Source organism: Lolium perenne, chromosome 4, assembly GCF_019359855.2.
Source record: "Lolium perenne isolate Kyuss_39 chromosome 4, Kyuss_2.0, whole genome shotgun sequence".
NCBI classification, from domain to species: domain Eukaryota; kingdom Viridiplantae; phylum Streptophyta; class Magnoliopsida; order Poales; family Poaceae; genus Lolium; species Lolium perenne.
This window is the reverse complement of record NC_067247.2, coordinates 365968488-365988985: the sequence shown is the minus strand read 5'-3', so window position 1 is coordinate 365988985 and position 20498 is coordinate 365968488. Positions and strand designations below refer to the sequence as shown.

At 43.5% G+C, this 20498-nt stretch overlaps 2 protein-coding genes across 15 annotated transcripts; one reads left to right on the top strand and one right to left on the bottom strand.

The window, feature by feature from the left end:
• Positions 1–1595: 1595 nt before the first annotated feature.
• LOC127296691 (uncharacterized) lies at positions 1596–8866 on the bottom strand. 14 transcript variants are annotated; one of them, XM_071819471.1, is made up of 13 exons: positions 8268–8866; positions 7975–8176; positions 7755–7797; positions 7337–7651; positions 6883–7071; positions 6710–6773; positions 4735–5182; positions 4023–4276; positions 2848–3005; positions 2665–2755; positions 2510–2585; positions 2158–2350; positions 1596–2076 (listed from the first exon to the last, which is right to left on the bottom strand). In XM_071819471.1, exons 1-4 carry the CDS (start codon positions 8470–8472, stop codon positions 7613–7615), a joined length of 489 nt encoding a protein of 162 aa, XP_071675572.1. In that variant the 5' UTR covers positions 8473–8866; the 3' UTR covers positions 1596–2076; positions 2158–2350; positions 2510–2585; positions 2665–2755; positions 2848–3005; positions 4023–4276; positions 4735–5182; positions 6710–6773; positions 6883–7071; positions 7337–7612. The 14 variants fall into 14 exon arrangements, with proteins under 14 accessions (XP_071675572.1, XP_071675571.1, XP_071675567.1 ...); XM_071819470.1 differs by having other exon boundaries at positions 2705–2755; XM_071819466.1 differs by having other exon boundaries at positions 2510–2755.
• Positions 8867–9410: 544 nt separating this feature from the next.
• On the top strand, positions 9411–13545 carry LOC127296692 (pheophorbide a oxygenase, chloroplastic). The gene is made up of 7 exons (XM_051326878.2): positions 9411–10038; positions 10128–10363; positions 10462–10588; positions 11290–11426; positions 11576–11735; positions 11868–12146; positions 12728–13545. Exons 1-7 carry the CDS (start codon positions 9640–9642, stop codon positions 12980–12982), a joined length of 1593 nt encoding a protein of 530 aa, XP_051182838.1. The 5' UTR covers positions 9411–9639; the 3' UTR covers positions 12983–13545.
• Positions 13546–20498: the final 6953 nt, after the last annotated feature.

Sequence of the window (20498 nt, the reverse complement as noted above, 5' to 3'; positions counted from 1 at the left end):
TGCTGGTACTGTTGGTAGACCATCCTGTGATCCTAGTATTTATGCTTGCTTTATTATCTGGTTACTTATGTTTGTGAGTTCATGCTATCGTTCATCTTATGTTAGCAATAGCAGTCAATGTGGCACATTGGTTAAGGATGAACTGTGGACTTACGATTGCCAACAGGTAACAGCTAAATTGCAAGTCTTTTGCACATTTCTACATCAATTGTGGCTTGATAGGTTCAAGGGGTCTTGAATTCTTGTGCCATTGTGTCGAATGGGTGCTATGGTTGCTATATTATTTCCTAAGATATTGAACTGTCACTGAGAGAAAGACTGCTGGGTTAGAGGTGCTGAGGTTTATTGGCAGGGAGTTGCATTGTTTTAGTCTTGTGTCATCATTGGCCCTCTTGAATGCTAAGTTGTTGTAAGATGCTGGTACAGTTGGTGATCTTCCCTCTGTTTTAGGAGTTCGGAGTTCATGTAATTGTGAATCTTGTGATAGGAAGAGGAGTGGCTTCCTTGTATGCTGTTGTAAGATTTCCAAAACCATTTTGCTGCCATCTCCATGAAGAAGTGGTCGGTTGGTGTTTTGCCAAGGTTTAACACTTAGTCGTTGGTCATCGGTCTATATGAGCAATCTTTTGGTTTTGAAGAGATTAGGTGATATATGCATGCATTATCTGTTGCTATTGAGGTACAGATTGATGTGCCTTGTAGCATCTTTGATGCATACGCTCTGTTGGTCGTGAGGTGATGCTCGAGTGTGGAGCAATGCTGGCGCTAGAATGGAGTTGCTGGTGCGAAAGTGGATGATTTTGTTGTGTGTTTCTTATTCTGTTACCTTGCTGGATCGAAATAGGCGGTTCTCCTGCAATTGCTGTTGGCGAGGCGATTTTGCTGTGTGCTTGTGTGAATGAACTGATTTTGCTGTAACAGGGCAGAATGACTGCATCACAGCGTCAGCGAGTTAGCTGGTCAGTTTTTATGCGTGCGAAAGTTGGATCATGTTTCTGAAGATACAGACTTCGCGAGAGCATCACTGCATCAGCAGCATGGAGCAGCAATTCTCTGTTCTCTCCCTGCTACTGTTTTTATATGTTCAGATGAATCAGTGTCCGTTCACCTGTGAACATTGGCATCACGAAAATCTTAAGCTGTTTTTTTTTTTTTTTGCTGAACGAAAGGCTCCACGAACTTCATGATTTATCAGTACTAGATGACCCGGTGCGCCCCGGCGCACAGGCAAAAGCGAGGCAGATATAGTAACCATAAGTTTTAATCGGTTGATATTTATTTAGTTGTCTAAGAATTTAGTAGGTCTCTCGGAGGCTCCGAGCCCTTAAATCTATATAAGCATCGTTTTTAACCTTTCAAGTAATAATATATAAAGATAATATAACGATAATATATGTATAACGCAACAATAATTTTTTTTATCCAACCATTTGTTTTTTTTACAACAGAGATTAGAAATAAATTTGTACAATACATCATCATGTATTTTTTTTTCTGGGTGCTATCAACAGACTCAATAAGTACATATGAAGTAGTGTTATTTAGTTCAATATAACAATACACGAGGATCATCACTAAGAAACAGAGAGCAAATGGGTAAGGTTAAATAATGTAGGTTTCAGCCTCGTATGGAAATTTAGGCATTTAGCTGATGTTCAATGATATTGTCCATGCATTATACACAAATATAACCAAATATAGTCAGTTCATTTTTCTTGTATCCGTGGTCTAGCTAATGGAAACCTTGCATGTACATTATACGCAGATATAACCAAATTTAGCTAATGAAAACCTCGTATGTACAGTATACGCAAATATAGCCAATACATATTTCTTGTATCTGTGTGTATGGACCAAACTGCCAGCCCTGTGTAAACCCACCTCGACCGATTTGCCTCCACCTTTTCCACACGAACTCCACTTTCATCATAAATCAAGAAACTTTCTAGGTTTAGCTCCAAAATACGGCCGCGCTCGCGGCCGATGTGTGTTTTCTGCCAATCCAGATGTCATCGCGTCCGACATGGCGCCAGCGGCTCCCATGAAACAGAAGGAGGTGAAGGTTCTTACACCAACCTAGATCAGACGGCAAAAGATGAACAAGAAGAGCAGTAAGAAGAGTGGGGCGGTGATCAATCATCAAAAGCAGGGTCCAACCTTCGCTTAGGAGACTGGCGACGCTAGTGAGGTACAATCAATTCTCCAGGGTTAGTTCGTGATGCTTCTTTTCCATCTTGTCTTCCCTTGAAAGAATCATTAAGCCGAGATACCACAACAAAAATAGACCGGGGACTTCCTTTTATGCATAATCACATATTTAACTTCTTTTTAAACGGGAAAGCCCCATCCTCTGCATCAATGAACCTTTATTAAATACATATTTAACTTGTATATTATCGAAAAGTCTTATTATGTCCTACTACCCTAATATCAATTCTTTGAATAACCAAATGGCAAGAAAATGCTGGCAATATCTAATAGCCAGATTGTACTACTACACAACAATTACATTACTCATCAAGTAATTACTGTACACAACATGGACCACTGCAACCATGTGTTGATATCCCTTATAGATTGTATCTCTGCAAAGAGTATGTACAAAGAAGATGATGAATTAGCAAATTTTGAAGCTGACAGAATCAGATCTCTCCATGTACATACCAATTACTCAACAGGAAAAACACTAAGCGTGCCTTCAGACCTGGCTGGACCTGGCTGAATGTACTACATCCACTTCCGAATAGTATCTAGTCTAGAAATATAAAGCTGGCTTTCAGGACCAAGCAAGCACAAAGCAAACGAAATAAAATCTGTGGAGGGTACAATGCATCTGAATTTAATTACCTTCTCATCCTAACTGAATATGAGAGGAACACTGAACTGCTGCCGCGGCCGTGTCACCCAGCAGCTAGCAAGCTGCCAACGCCCGACACCCATGAAATAAAATTGAAAGTAGAGTATATAAATGCAGTCAAATGCCTTGTCAATGCAGCTTTGCAAATCTGAAATATCAGAAGATTGACGGTATTAGCAATTCACATTTTTTCTACTCCAGAAGCCATAACGTATGAACATAAATAACCATTGAATGGATCAACATTGGATGCTTTTTCTACATCACAAAACATTTTTATATTGATTAAAAATAAATATATAGAGGACACAGGTAAATATTCTGAACACTTGAAGCCTCCACTGCAACCAAAAATGATTTCAGATTAGAAGAAAACCTAGTCAAATAAATATCAGTAAGAAAGAAGCGTTTTTGGAATAGTATAATCATAAACATGACATCCACAATACACTCTATGGACCTGTGGTCACCTGATTTCTTCCCGAGTCCAACAAAACTCTTCCATTAGTTCACATAAACATATATATGAACTAATTGATATCATCTCACATTTTATGTCTATGGAATTCACAGCTTCATCTTTCTATAGTGTAAGAATATATATCCAACTAAAGGTTGTCAACAATTTCCACTCAATATTGACAGACCAACCTAGGATTGACACACCAACCAAGTATAACCAAATTCATGATTGACACACCAACCAAGGTGCAGATCAGTCTGTATCAAGGACCATTCTGCGTTTTTACCGATTAGCTGCAGCGTGAGCCGGACTAAGGATTGACAACCTAGGATTTTTTCCCTTGCAAACAAGCAGAACACATGCAACACCACGCACGCCTCTCATGCTCCTTCATTTCAGTGAGATGGTTACCCAAGAAGAACCATAAATTCATTGAAACTTGTTACTGCAAGAAGCAGATGGTCCATGCCGTTTGGCTATCACACCACCACGGGCACACACCTACCCTATCTACTTGCAGGTGACTCAATGCCATAGCACCGCTAGCCCGGCTCGATCACCAAAATATTCAATATTTCATACTCTTTTGGAAATAATAAACGTTCTATAGCAAATTTCAGCCCACTACTGGATGGAGCAACGGAACCAAATGCAGAATAAATTTAAGTACACAAAAGAAATGGGGATAGACTCAAGATTTACCTGTCCAATTCCTCTTGATCAGATAAGCCGGCCACTGTATACCAACTTCTGTAATTGTGCATCAACCAAATTAACATGCTCCTTCCTAATGTCCAACGAATATCGCAGAACTGGTAGGCCAGTCAAATAGGCAACTACTTCACAGAGAGAGATTCTCTTTACAGTGAGCATCTTAAAGTCAAAGACTTATGGTTTAGAGTACAGTTCTAAATCATCCAATTAAGTCACAAAGGTCAACTGAAGGTACTACAAGCCTGCAAGTACGAAGGTCAACTTTTAAGCAAATAGAATACTCCCTACATTCCATTTTATGAATCCAGTGGTATAATATAGGAGCAGCTGCAACCATTATGTGGTAAAACCTGATGCTAGGCAAATATTTCCATATCAAAGTATTATGTGGTAATACAGAGGCATTATATCTTAATAATGGAAGCTTCAGTTATACATAGGTGTTCCAATAAATCTCAAACAAGGAAACAAAATGCATAGTCTGTGGAGTCCTAGAATTGGATCACGAGGTCCTGATAAAACTAATGATGAAAGAGATGATTTGTTCGCTAAAACAATTGCAGAATAAATGATCAATCACTAATCTAGCAAGCAGAAAAGCAAAGAAGGAAACGAACTTGATGGTACTGGCCTCATGCCGTCAAGGCAAGTGTGCTCGACTTGACACAATGATATAATGGATAAATGTTTCCACCATTACCTATGATCTGAAGTACTGTTCTCAATGGCGCCTCGCCTGCTTCTCTCAAAGATGTGCTGGCCCTCTTCTATCCACAGAAAAAACAGAGCAACCAACAAGCATTAATAGATGTACGATCAATTAAACAAACTAAAAAGTTAAGACTTCCCAAATGAATTGGAAAATGCGGCTATTTCAGAACAGTTGCCCCTGTTTTGCACCTTCTTCTATCCATACAACGTACTATAGTCATGAAAAGAGAATCCAATGGATGCGAAGACCGAGGTTTAAAGGGGGCAAACATGTTGTCGCCAGCGCCGTGCGGTCCAAAGCTACAGCAGCCGCTCCTTGCTGTTCTTCGACTCGCCGTTGGTGCCTAGTGCAGCAATCTAGGGCATTCTGATGCCATATTCCTCTCTTGCTGGCTAGCACATGGCGGTGCGGGGCGCTGCCCATGGCAAGATGACACCTGGAGGAGATGCAATCAGTGTGTATTCAGGGCGCTCACGGTAAAAGACAGTTTTCGCAGTATAGTCTGTTGACCATGTTTAGTAGCACAAAAAATCAATTAAAAGTTGCTAGTGCTTGTAATTTCCTGTACTCCCATTTGAACAATAAAGTCTTCAGCTGGAAAATTGCACATCCTTGACCTCGCTTAATGCAAGCAATTCATCAATTACCACAAGCATTAGAAATGGAAGACATAATTCAATCACTGCAATAAAATAACGAAACATTGGTTTCCTATAATCAAAGGAAGTGGGTATTCACGATTGGTACTCACGCGTTCACAGAGGTAAGCATGCCAATTCAATTATCCCCACAGGCAAAAGCAACCTTCAGATTTCCGTAAAGAATTTCCTATCCACAATTTTCTAGAACAACTAATTCAATCAATGGCTATGCCTACACAACTTAATATTTTATTGTTCCACCCAACCAGACAGGGACTATGAAATAAATCCAATTCAAGGCAGTGCTATGTTGTCACCATATTGTGCAGGTACAGATGTAAAAAAGAGAATCGACTGACTATGCATATGGATTGCAGCAGACTGAAAATAGCAGTATGGCAATCAATGAAATGACAAAAGAAATTGTGTAATTGTAGTGATTTATACATGATGAACTGTATCCACGGATGATACAATGACTTTCTATGAGCACTGAATATTGAGCTAACAATCATATATCACTTCACAAATAATAGAAAGCATAGCCTGTCAGTAAACGTATATTCTATCCATCTATAAGCACCGAAACTTCTCTAACCAATTGTAATTATAAACAACTCTCTTGATCAATAGAAAGTACACATAGGAAAATCAAAGCAAGTAACTGAAAATTGGAATATTTGTGTTCTTATCAGTAACCAGTGCTTTAAAATATTGCCATTATCTTCTTGCCACAAAGATATCACAGTCCAGTAATTAGCAATAGGAGTAAATATACACTATCAATTATTAATAGCAAGAAAAAAGGCTGACACCAATGATTGTTATACCAAAAAGATGTGCATCATATTAATGTCCACATTGGCTGGAATGAATTGATCTACCATGCTATGGCGACTCGGAGAAACCATGCTTGCATCATATAAAGAGAAACGAATCAGAAAGCAAAAAATAGAAGCTTGCATCATATAAAAAGAAACAAAAGCAAGCTTGCATCATAAATTAATGTCCACAGTGGCTGGAACGCTAAGCAATTGACATCAGTACACAAGCACCACGTACAAATTTGCACCACTCATAAATCCGTGTGCTATAAATTTGCTACATCGTCGGCAGAATCTCGCCCAATAAAACTGTCTGTGTGTCGATAAACATGCAGAGAGATGCCCGGCAAACATGTGCCATTCAGTGTCAAGTCATTATACTTGATGTCATAGTAAAAAATGTTAAAAGGGAAAGTGGAAGCATTAGAATATGAGCATTGACCACAAAAATAGGGCTGGCTTATTTTCATGCACCCCAACTTTAGACTAATTCCATACCTTCTCCCTTGCAGTTCAAGGACGAACAGACTGCACAACCTCAGCTGTACATCCTCCCGACAGACTGCAAAAGTGCAAATAAACATTCAGTTACAAAAGCTTAAATCAAGACTGCACAATATGTCCATAAAGAAAAAGCATGGTCAAAGGTTTCTTGGGAAGCTTTAATTCACCTATCCAACAGTAAGAGCAATCGAATGCCTGAAAGTATCACACCCTTCATCGCTATCATACATAAGGAACTTAAATCACACCCACACCTTTCAGTGGCCTCTACACATCCAAGAGTATCCCATTCACTTGAGCTACCAAATAGTTAGCTGCTGACCCACTTGATATCCCCATAGGAATATCACTTTATCCTGAATGAAATTGCAGAAAACATCATTACAAGTTGAAATGTGTAAAGCAAATGATTGTAAATGCACTTGATTTATTCATTCCCAGAAAACATCATTACAATGCACTTGATTTTTTTATTCCCAAAAAGGGTATACTGCAGAAAATAGTAGATCATATGATCTTGGTGTCATCCTATACAAACACAGAAAAATTGACAACCTCATCTCAGTATTGCACAACATGGTAATGATCATCTAATCCATTGCAAGTTAAAAACAAATTTACCTGGGAGTGTGCCTGTTGTACAGTTGGCAAATGGAGTAGAGAACGGGGAGGAGTGGCGGTAGGCTTGTGACCATCACCGCTTGAGCCAAGCAATATCCCGCCGTTCCACCGGTGAAGATGACCAGAACAGGGAGGGGTCGATGGCCCCGGCAGGTGGCGGTGGACAAACTTCCTGAGGCGACGCAGCGCCCCGGCGACTCTACTGGCGCGCCGCCACCCTTCTCTGAAACCCTAAACACCCCACTCTAGGAAGCATGTTTTGAGATTCTCACGGACTCAATGCATGCTCCCAGTAACAGATCCAAATTGATTAACCTAAAATGTAAACATAATACACAGTTCTTTAGCAGACAAAGAATTGGCTACAACAAATGTCATGTATGTCCAGCGGAATTGAGAGAAGAATTACTTGACTTACTGTGATAAAAGGCTGATGAACTCGGCATCCCATTCTAGCAACACTGCAAAATTCATAGCAAGTATGCAAGCATTAGCACCGAATTTAGAGCATATGAATCTGAACGATAAGCTGAAGCACCTATAAGTAGCTGGCTCTTGTAGAGTTCTCACGAAGCCAAAGAATTAAGAAATTGAAAGGCTGGAGGCTAGTGAAAAAACTGTGGAGGTTCGTGAGGAACCTGCTGCTCTGCCTCCCAACACTGGAGGCCTCCAGCTCGCTCCATCGCGAGACGCCGGAGATGGAGTTGGGCGCGCGACCAGATGTGACGGGGAAGCGAGAACCGAGCCCCAAGCAGCAAGCCCACAAAGAGGGGCCAGGCGGAGGTGACCGCAAGAACGAGCGGCAAGAGTCCAGTGACGAGTGCCCCACTGCCTCCACGACTGGGAAGACAGGCGTTGGGAGGCCATGAGTGGAGATGGAGCTCAACTTTGGGGATAATGGAAGAAACACGGGAAAGAGAGATGAGGATACCCGTGGTAGTAGCGGCGGTGGGAGCACAGCAGCGAAGGGAGGAGGCACGCCGGCGTCGCTCCGGATGTTGGCCGTCGGCGCCCTTCCGACCCCTTCGGGTCCTCCTCACCCGCATCCTCTTCCTCCCAGCAAGAGCACGGCCGGCCGTCTCTGGCCAAGCCATCTCGTCCTGCGAGGTCGTGGGTGCCTGGGAGGAGACGAGCATCCAGCCACCACCGCTCGTGTGCTCCCTGCCGTCGCTTCGCCGGAAGGAGACGTCGAGGGCGGAGGAAGAGGAGAGGACGGGGACGAGGAGAGTAGTGGGCGTCGCCGCCGCCCACCTCCGTGCGCGCCCCTGCCGCACCTCCTCCGACCCACGAACGCGGTAGTCCCTGTCGGCTCCATCCAGGGATTGGCGGCGCCCCAGTGGCCTCCTCTGCTTGGGAGTGTCATCTCCGGTCTCACGTGGGGTTGGAGCATGGCCGGCCTGCAACCTCCACGGCGTCGCCTCCAAATCCCGCCATCCATGAGCCGCGCGGCCGCCGCCAGGGTGCACCACGACTCGATCTGGTTTTCACCGCGGGTGAGAGGAGACGAGAATGGTGCTGGGCTCTAGGACGGGGGGGGGGGGGGGGATTGGCTGCTTGCTTTTCTCGATGTAGGGTTTCACCGTGGACGCGAAAAAAGGTGACACGAAACGAGCAGCGTCGCAGTCTCCAGCAGTCGGCCCCCGCACGTAGCTGGCCCCATGTGTCACTGACTTAGTCGGAAACTGAACAAGTAAGAAAAATATTCAACGATCGAACGGCTGTGGTGAAAAGTGGGACTTGAGATTTACTGTTGCAACCTGATTGAACGACCCAGATTCTTTTGCCCCTTCAGACCCCGTGGTTGAGAGGGTGAACATTTATAGAAGTAATGGAATATGTGATTGTTCCTTCCAACATCTGAATTACTACAGTATTTCAGAACTCTGGTGTGTGTAGGTAAGTCGTCGTGTTGCACAGGTAAAACTTTTCCGGCAGCGGCGCCGAGGGTTGATCCTTCTCTGAAAGTCTGAAACCAGTGGGCGGTTGGTTCGTGTCGTTCTCACGAGTCGGGGCATTCTTCCTTCTACCGTGGGCGTCGGGTGTGGCTTGGGCTGGCTGGCCGAAGCTCCACCACACAAACACACGGCCGCCCGCCGGGAGAACGCCATGCGTGCTCCGGTCTCGCACGCTTGCTCCAGTCTACACTTGTCTTCCTCTGCCGTCACGCAACCTCGCTCCGGCCGCTGGTTTTAGTGCCAGGATCATGGTACTGCTACTGCCAAGGTTAGCGTTCTAGCACCCAGAAGTGACAAGTACTCTACCGCGCGGCCACGACCCAAAACCTTCAAACGATCTGAGGAAAAATGCCGGCGGCCATGCTTTCGCCCTCGCTGCTCCTCTCCCCGATCCCCACGCGGCACCGGCCGCTGCTGCTCCCTTCCCTCCCGCCGCGCGCGGCCTCCAGCCACCTCCTCCGCGCCCGCCGCGCCACCACCCGCCTCCGCGTGGCCGCGCCCACGTCCGTCCCCGGCGAGGCGGATCGGTCGGAGCAGGCGGAGCCGAGCACGTCGGCGCCGGATTCGGGGGAGAGGTTCGTGTGGCGGGACCACTGGTACCCCGTCTCCCTCGTCGAGGACCTCGACCCGCGCGTGCCCACCCCGTTCCAGCTCCTCAACCGCGACCTCGTCATCTGGAAGGACCCCAAGGCCGGCGAGTGGGTCGCGCTCGACGACCGCTGCCCGCACCGCCTCGCCCCGCTCTCGGTACGCTCCCGCCTCCTCTCCTCACCTCACTCCGTTTACCCATACAATTTGTATCCACAACGCCGTTCCGCCCGTTTCTGTGTGCGCAGGAGGGGAGGATCGACGAGACGGGGTGCCTGCAGTGCTCCTACCACGGCTGGTCCTTCGACGGCGCCGGCGCCTGCACCAAGATCCCGCAGGCCGCGCCGGAGGGGCTCGAGGCCCGGGCGGTGCGCTCGCCCAGGGCTTGCGCCACCAAGTTCCCCACGCTACTGTCGCAGGGGCTGCTCTTCGTGTGGCCCGACGAGAATGGGTGGGAGAAGGCCAAGGCCACCAAGCCTCCAATGTACGGGGGTCAAGTGTCTGGAGCCTGTGTTGTGGCTGTTTCCATTGAATTCTTCAGTTGAGAGGAAACTACATTTCTTTATGTTTGTTTGGTTTCAGGCTGCCAAAAGAGTTCGATGACCCGGCTTACTCCACGGTGACGATCCAGAGGGATCTCTTCTATGGGTATGATACTCTGATGGAGAACGTCTCCGACCCCTCGCACATAGAATTTGCTCACCACAAGGTAATATGCTGCTGTCTTCTGGTTTCAGAATGCTTACTTGCCTGCTGTAATGGGATTTCATGCTACCTATTATTCTCCGAAAGTTAAAAGCCGTGGATAGAACGGAGGAACATTTGTTCTAACCAACTGTTCATATTTTTTGCTGACCGTGGAGTATAATCTTCAAGTTTCACCCCTTAATTTTTTGTTTTGTATGTATCCCTAAGTTCCTTTGCAATATCTGCTGGCTCACAAAAGTACCCCCAAGCTTCTAATTACAATTGTTCAGTATTGACTTACTTTTTGTACCCTCAACTATGAATGATTTAGTATAGTATAGTTTGTTCTTCTCTTCACCTGTGCTGTTCCTGTTGTTCCTAAATATAAGATGTTTTGGTAAGCCTAATTGACATGCAAAAACATCTTATATTTAGGAACAGAGGGAGTAGTTGCTTATGCTAAACTTGCACTATTATGTAGTAGCTGATTGATGCAAACCATATTTAGCCATCTATCTTGGACCTTTCGTATACTTACAAAGTTCAACTTTTTAGCCAGTTGTCTTGGCCTCATTACCCCGCCGAGCTAAAACAATGACTTTTAAGTTGGAGCTGGAAAAATGACTTCAGTTTATCTCACTTGTCTAGTTTATCTCGGTTATCTACTTTAGGCAATGAATCAGCAGCATTACGCATGCTTCAGAGTTTTAATTCCTCTCACAGGTCACAGGACGAAGAGATAGAGCCAGGCCTTTGCCATTCAAAATGGAATCAAGTGGTGCGTGGGGATATTCAGGGGCAAATACCGGTAATCCTCGCATCACTGCAACTTTTGAGGCCCCTTGCTATGCACTGAACAAGTACGTTTCAGCAAAACACCCTGAACATCTTTTTTCATTTCTTTTTGTACTTGCATTTTGGTGTAATGTGGTAGCTTATGTTACCAATTCCACATAAAAAATTGAATCAATTTATGGCTCTGATCTTCTGGTAATTAATTGGTTTGCAGAATAGAGATTGACACAAAACTACCAATTGTGGGAGATCAGAAATGGGTTATATGGATTTGCTCCTTCAACATTCCAATGGCTCCAGGGAAAACCCGTTCTATTGTCTGCAGCGCTAGAAACTTTTTCCAGTTTACCATGCCAGGAAAGGCATGGTGGCAGGTATATGCTTGTGTTCTGTTTGTTTTCCTTTTACCTCCTTGTTCCTCAACTGGTTTTCAACATTATCATATTTTGGTTAAACATATTGTCTTCATATCCCTGAAACTCCGTCTCTCTCTATTTGTGATGCAGCTTATCCCTCGATGGTATGAACATTGGACCTCAAATTTGGTCTATGATGGTGATATGATTGTTCTTCAAGGCCAAGAGAAGGTCTTTCTGTCTGCATCCAAGGAGTCATCTGCAGATGTTAATCAGCAGTACACAAAGCTCACATTCACACCCACACAGGCCGACCGATTTGTTTTAGCATTCCGGGCATGGCTAAGGAAATTTGGCAATAGCCAGCCTGACTGGTATGGAAGTCCTAGCCAAGACGCATTACCTTCTACTGTCCTTTCAAAGCGGGAGGTAAAGACCATATATTTTTATATGCTAATGTTTACAATGATTATGCTTGTTTACTTCTTTTACATCCTTATATTATGAACTATGTATGGATTCTATGGAGCATTACTCTCTTTCTTTGCGGGGAATACTTGGTATTTCTGGAATGGGAAAGCCCATTATCCTTGCGTTTCTCTTCATGGTTGTTACAGTCTTTTTCTGTGATATGCAATTTATGTTTTGTATGGGCTCTTGAGTCTGGAAAAAGAAACAAAAGGCAAACCTTGCTGCTCTAGTAAAAGGAAACATTACTATGTGAACCTATGAAATACATAGCATCAAGTTCTCACATAGCTTTTTATATGCTAATGTGAGAACTTGATGCTATGTGAGAACTTGATGCCCTAGTAGTTCATTGATATGGGATTTGTCCATAGACATATAAAATACACTGAACTTGATGCTATGTGAGAAAAAATCTGGAAACAACGTTATCTGTTCAAGTAGACATCAGAATCTACATTTTTTTTGATGTTTCTGCACATCGTAATTCTTCTGTTTTATGTTCGATGTTATGTTGACCAATTCGCAAACTATTTATGTAGATGCTGGACAGATATGAGCAGCACACCCTGAAATGCTCATCCTGCAAAGGAGCTCACAGCGGGTTCCAGACCCTGCAGAAGGTCTTCATGGGCGCGACGGTGGCGTTCGCTGCTACTGCTGGGATCCCCGCAGAGGTTCAGTTCAGAATATTGCTTGGTGCCGCTGCTTTGATCAGTGCGGCTCTGGCCTACGTGTTCTACGACCTCCAGAAGAATTTTGTGTTTGTAGATTACGTGCATGCTGACATTGATTAGGATAAGCTTTTTGATCCTTTTGTGAGGATCTGGTGTAGTGACACCAGACGACCATGCACATAGAACCTTGACAGGGAGTATAGTTTTCAGTGAATACGTCCCAGTATGTTTATACCAGGCACTAGGTCTGTATGACTGTATTAGCACTTGTTAGCATACCACGTGAGCCCCTGCACGTGAGAAAACAAATCGAAATGTAATGTTGCCTTTTGGCATTCTGGTTGACAATCCTCTCAGTGGATGATATTATAGGCGTATATACACATTGTAGTAGCAAGTTAAATGCGTGCATAAGCGCTGTGTTGCAAATGGTTCTCTGTGAGCTTGTTTCTTCCTTGACCAGGCACATAAGCGCTGTGTTGCAAATGGTTCTCTGTGAGCTTGTTTCTTCCTTGACCAGTCATGCACATAAAACCTTGACAGGGAGTATAGTTTTCAGTGAATACGTCCCAGTATGTTTATACCAGGCACTAGGTCTGTATGACTGTATTAGCACTTGTTAGCATACCACGTGAGAAAACAAATCGAAATGTAATGTTGCCTTTTGGCATTCTGGTTGACAATCCTCTCAGTGGATGATTGTAGTAGCAAGTTAAATGCGCGCATAAGCGCTGTGTTGCAAATGGTTCTCTGTGAGCTTGTTTCTTCTTTCAACATTTTGTGGTTTTGTGACGAGGGTTTTTACGGTAGGGACAAACAAATGACAGCCCTCCAAACCAATAGATTAGACATCTCATATTTATTAATACTTGTTGACTCAAGTAGTAGTATATTTACATCAAAGGGCAAATTCGGTACATCCAAAAAAAAAATCCGGCACCAATGGTGGAACAGATTGTGGCTTCCATATCTAGATTGTAATCTCTTAATCTTTCTCTTAATAACTTTCTTATTTTAACCTTGGGAGCGCCTAGGGAGCAGTTGACTGAGATTTTGCTTTATCTCAGTCGATGGCTTAGCATCATCACACCACTTACGAATGAAGGACATGCACAGATCCGACAGACGGGCATGCAAAACAGCATGTCCACGCGAATGTTTTGCTAGTTAGACATCTACCAATTAAACAACATGTGGTACCTCGTTTTAATTTAGATAGAGGTAACTGACAATAGTTCCTCCTCAAGAGTCCAAAGGCACTTCACCAAGAATAAAAAAAAAGTAAATCTGCTTTAGGATTTTCAAAAATTTAATCGAAAATTGTCAGCCATTTAGAATTGAAGAAGCAAAAACAAAATAAAATAAAAAACATACGGAAACAAAAAATATCCTAGTTGCATATTTCTTGAGAAAACTGCAACTCATATTAAAAGTCGGTTCCTAGTTGCACATTTTCTTTAGAAAAGTGTAACTAGTATCGGTAACCGATTGCTAGTTGCACATATCTTAAGACAAATGCAAGTCAAATTAAAACGAGATGGAGTTGCACATTTCTTCGAAAAGTGCAACTCGCATTGAATATAGGTTGCGAGTTGCATATTTCTTGAGAAAAAGTGCAACTCATATTGCACATCGATTGATAGTCGTATACTTCTTAAGAAAATGGTAACTCGTTTAAAAAAATTCTAGTTACATATTTCTTGAGAAAATGTGAAACTCATATTAAAAAATCGGTTGATAGTTAAACTTTGGTGGAAAAAAGTGCAACTCGTCTAAAAAGAACTTCTAGTTAAATCAATAATCGGTTTGCTAGTTGCACATTTCATAATGAAAATTGAAACTTGTATGGAAAACTTCCCTCGTTGCATATTTCTTGAGAAAAAGTATAACTCATATGGAAAACCCGATGACGTTGCACTCACTTAAGTTGCTTTTTTTCTTGATAAAAGCTGCAACTTGTGTCAAAATATTTTACTAGTTGCATATTTCTTATGTATTAGAAAGTGTTGGAGATATGCCCAAGAGGCAATAATAAAATAGTTATTGTTATATCTTAGTGTTCATGATAAATGTTTGCACTCCATGCTATAATTGTATTAACCGGAAATATTGATGCATGTGTGTTGTGTAAACAACCAGAGTCCCTAGTTATTGTTATATCTTAGTGTTCATGATAAATGTTTGCACTCCATGCTATAATTGTATTAACCAGAAACATTGATGCATGTGTGTTGTGTAAACAACCAGAGTCCCTAGTAAGCCTCTCATTTAACTAGCTTGTTGATTAATAGATGATCATGGTTTCCTGATCATGAACATAGGATGTTATCAATAACAAGATCATATCATTAGGTGAATGATGTGATGGACACACCCATAGTAAGCATAGCATGAGATCAAGTCATTAAGTTCAACTTGCTATAAAGCTTTCGATACATAGTTACCTAGTCCTTCGACCATGAGATCATGTAAATCACTTACACCGGAAGGATGCTTTGATTACATCAAACGCCATTGCATAAATGGGTGGTTATAAAGATGGGATTAAGTATTCGGAAAGTGTGAGTTGAGGCATATGGATCAAGAGTGGAATTTGTCCATCCCGGTGACAGATAGATATACTCTGGACCCTCTCGGTGGAATGTCGTCTCATTAGCTTGCAAGCATGTGACTAGGTCACAAGAGATGACATACCACGGTACGAGTAAAGAGTACTTGTCAGCAACGAGGTTGAACAAGGTATGGAGATACCGATGATCGAACCTCGGACAAGTAAAGTATCACGTGACAAAGTGAATCGGTATCGTATGTAAATGGTTCAATCGATCACTAAGTTATCGTTGAATGTGTGGGAGCCATTATGGATCTCCAGATCCCGCTATTGGTTATTGGTCAGAGAGGAGTCTCGACCATGTCTACATAGTTCACGAACCGTAGGGTGACACACTTAAGGTTTGATATCGTTTTAAGTAGATATGGAATATGGAATGGAGTTCGAATGTTGTTCGGAGTCTCGGATGGGATCCAGGACATCACGAAGAGTTCCGAAATAGTCCGGAGAATAAGATTCATGTATAGAAAGTCACTTTCCAAGTTTGAAAATGATCCGGTGCATTTATGGAAGGCGCTAGAATGTTCTAGAACCTTCCGGAAGAAATCACCATGGAAGGTGGAATCCCGGATGGACTCCACCAACCCTAACCAGCCAACCAAGAGGGAATGTGGAGTCCATGGTGGACTCCACCACCTTGGCCGGCCAAGGAAGAAGGAAAGGGGGGAGTCCCACTCCCCCTATGTTTTACCCTTTGGTAAGTTTTTGAGTTGGACTCTTATTCAAATCTTTGGGCTAACCCTTGGGGTTCCACCTATATAATGAGGGAGAGAGGGAGGGGGCCGGCCACCACACTTGGCCGCACCATCCAAGGGGAACCAAGGCCGGCGCCCAAGAGTACCCCCTCTCCCAAACCCTAGCTACTCCCTCCTCCTTCTTCTCCCGCAGCGCTTACGGCGAAGCCCTGCCGGAGATCTCCACCGCCACCGTCACCACGCCGTCGTGCTGGCGGGATTCCGAGGAGGATCTACTACATCCGCTGCCCGCTGGAACGTGGAGAAGGGCGTCGTCATCAACACCGAACGTGTGACCGAGTACGGAGGTGCTGCCCGACTGTGGCACCGTCAAGATCTTCTACGCGCTTTTCAAAGCGGCAAGTGATCGAATACATCAACCACGAGATCTAATCTCGTAGGCTTTGGAATCTTCGAGGGTTAGTCTCACATACATCTCGTTGCTACCATCTACTAGATTAGATCTTGGCTTGTTATTCGTTCTTGCGGTAGGAATTTTTTTGTTTTCTATGCTACGAATCCCATCGGTGGTATCAAAGCCGTGTCTATACATAGATTGGTTGCACGAGTAGAACACAATGGTTTTTATGGGCGTTGATGCTTTTGTTGTTTTTAGTTAGTGTACTTTGCATCTTGCGGGATGGTGGGATGAAGCGGCCCGGGCTAACTTTACATGACCGCGTTCATGAGACTTGCTCCACGCTCGACATACAACTTGTATTGCATAAGTGGCTTTGCGGGTGTCTGTCTCTCTCACCATAGTGAAGATTCAATCTACTCTTTCTATTGACAACACTAGTATCACCGTTGTAGTTCATGTTCGTAGGTAGATTGGATCTTACTCGAAAACCCTAAACCACGTAAAATATGCAAACCAAATTAGAGGCGTCGAACTTGTTTTTGCAGGGTTTGGTGATGTGATATTGCCATGATGTGATAATGAATATGTATGAGATGATCATTATTGTATTGTGACAACCGGCAGAAGCCTTATGGTTGTCTTTATATTTCATGTAGTAGTATTATTTCAAAGTATTTGTAATAGTTGCTACATGTGGTGAACAACCATGAAGACGGCGCCATGGACCTTTACGCACCACTGACGATGATGGAGATCATGCCCGTGCTTTGGAGATGAAGATCAAAGGCGCGAGATAAAAGGGTCATATCATATCACATTATGAATTGCATGTGATTTTAATCCTTTATGCATCTTATCTTGCTTAGATCGCGCCGGTAGCATTATAAGATGATCCCTCACATTAATATCAAGATAATAAAGTGTTCTCCCCTCGTATGCACCATTGCTACAGTTCGTCGTTTTGAAGCATCGCGTGATGATCGGATGTGATAGATTCTACGTTCACATACAACGGGTGTAAGCCATGTTGCACACGCGGAAATACTTTGGTTTGCTTGACGAGCCTAGCATGTACAGACATGGCCTCGGTGTAATATCTCAGTATTTGGGGTTACAAAAATAGAGGAAACAGATGTGTCCGTTGCATTCATGCATAGAAAATCCGGGGAATTTTTGCGCTTTAAAGTAAAACAGTCATAGTAACTGAAGTTTCACTTGACCTTGATGGAATTGAAGTAGATCATCAAATCTAGTGCTATAAACCTCAATGTGACCTTTGCCAAAACCTTGTTTTGGGTAGAGATAATTTGATCTAAGGGGTTAGATCAAATTGAGTTAAAACTAACACAACAACACTTTAATCAATGATCAATTGCTTGATCTTATAAAAGATCATAATATGGTAATCCTTGCCATGACATATGAACATCTGTTTAATTACAAATCAAAGTAACAATAAAATGGAGAAACCATTCTTACCTTATCTTTTCCATGTCTTAAACTAATATGAACCTCGTGGTATTCATTTTACTTCATTCTTGGAATCACGACAAGGAGATCAACCCTAGGAATATATATTCTTCTCTATTCCATATTATTATACATCAAATCTAGAGAGGTGAGATTTCTATATTATTTATTAGAGAAGCAATGACAAACTTTGAGCTAAACCTTGGATATGCATCCATGCATTCAGATCATCATCTTTAAGAGGAACCCTAGGATATTATTCAAGACATTCCCAAGAGAGAGGACCTAATTATGTTAAACATAGATATGATGATCACATCAACCTCTATGGAGCCTAACCTTAGGTTAGCATTGAAGTCCTTCCCTAATGAGAGAGACCATTCATACCAATCTTAGCTTTACCTATTTAAGAATAAAGGACCACCATTGAACTAAAGTATTAGGAGATTAACCATTTCATCTTGGAGTGGTGAAATAACCAAATACCAAATGGAATAATACCATATCCATGAATTGATAAAGTAAGGAGGAGACCAATCCAGTTTAGTTAGACAAATGGAATCTTGGCCTAGATACCTAAGGAGATATTAAGAGTACACCTTAAACCCTAGAATAACTATTCATTTATGAGGAAGCTCAAGTTATGGTGTTACACTCAAGTTAGTGAGGCAACACTTGGACTTGAGGGAGAGAACTATTCATATACCCAGATGCTTATATCATCCTTCATGAGAAGAACTATAAGTGGATATCTCAGGCATTCTCCTGGGATATAAACTAGTGAGACAACCATAGTATGCCTATCCTAGAAAGTAAAATAGAAGTGCTATACCCTAATTGATCAAGACAATGCTTGATCATGGAAGTGAGAACCCCATTTAATGAGAGATACTGTTGTCGTCAGAAACCCACCGGCGGGCAGCGACGGGCAACACCGTAGAGCCGGGAACAACCTAGAGCTGCGGCTGGCTGAGGTCCCTCCGAGCGACGGCCCGCAAAGCCTTCTGGTCACACGTCCGATGCTGGTGCAAGGGCGTGCCACCTGACCTATACCTGGTCAGGAAGGTGATGGAGATGCCTCACTTAGTTTCCTGCATGGCATACACGTAAACATTAAATACGAGCCTCGATCGGCTCTCAGGTTATCCTGTGAATCGGCTCAAGGAGCCGATCCACCCATGATTCGTACGGGGTGCACGAATATATGGTGGTCCTGCTTGATCAAGATAAAGCTAATTAGATCTACGACGATTTAGGGTTTTCACCGCATAATCGGATCATCCTACTCCAGGTTGGGCCTCGCGGCCACGCACGGTGATCGTAAGCCGATCCTAAACAAGGCCTAAAAACCAACACGAAGTTGATCCCCGGAACATCCTGTTTAGGACTAGCGAACGACACCCTACATGCCGCTGGATCCTCCCCCCCTTTGTAAGGCCTAACTATTGCAGATATTAAACTAATCCTTGTAGAACAAGGAGCAATCGTAACGGATCAGATCTACTAAATAACGATCAAGCGGGGTGCCGCCCCCACACCTAAGATAGGTGTGAGGGCGGCTAGACATGCAAGGGTTGCACTACGATAGCATGTTACGCGAAGAACTATGCTAACCCTAACATATCTATGATAACTACGTTGCTCGCCATCAACAAGGCTTCAGTACGAGCAACGCATGAACAACGTGGAGCTTGTGCTGCCTAGATCGCAAGATGCGATCTAGGCAGCATGTCGCTTACCGATAGAAACCCTCGAGACGAAGGAGTTGGCGATGCACCGAGATTGATTTGTTTGGTTGAACGTTTGTTGTTGTTTATTCCATAAACCCTAGATACATATTTATAGTCCAGCGGACTTTCTAATTTAGGCGTGCACCTAACCGTGCACGGGTAAAACTCTATCTAAGATACGATCTACTATATTACAGATATAAGGGCAATCTAGCCCAACTTTGCATATAAGGCCGATCTACGTATTTTCTCCGTATATAATCTCCAAGCCCATCTTGATCGTGGCCCACCTCTGACTTGGTCAAATTCTGGTGATAACACATGCCCCCCTGGTTTTGGAATTATCAATTCCAAAATCACTCCGTTTTTTCTTCGTCGGGTCATGTCATGGCAAAGCAGAACCGTCGCAGCATTCTTCATCATGATGCCCTGTCTTCTCAACTATTCCGCGTGATTTGACCGTTGTCTTTGGGCACCGCCTCCTCGGAAGCTATTTGTGGCATTGAATTTTTTCACCATAGCCCCTTTATTTAACCGCTCTGAGCAGTTTGCCACTCCATCATCCTGCTCTGTTCTGGCCATCGGCACCCAAAAAACCCCCAATCTCCCATAGCCATGTCTTCCTCTTCCTCCTCTTCCTCGTCGGTCTTTTATGACTCCTCCCCCTCCCGCGAGCCGACGCCAGAGTGGGGCTCGTTGGCGGCGCACGACATTCTCGCCCCGACGACGT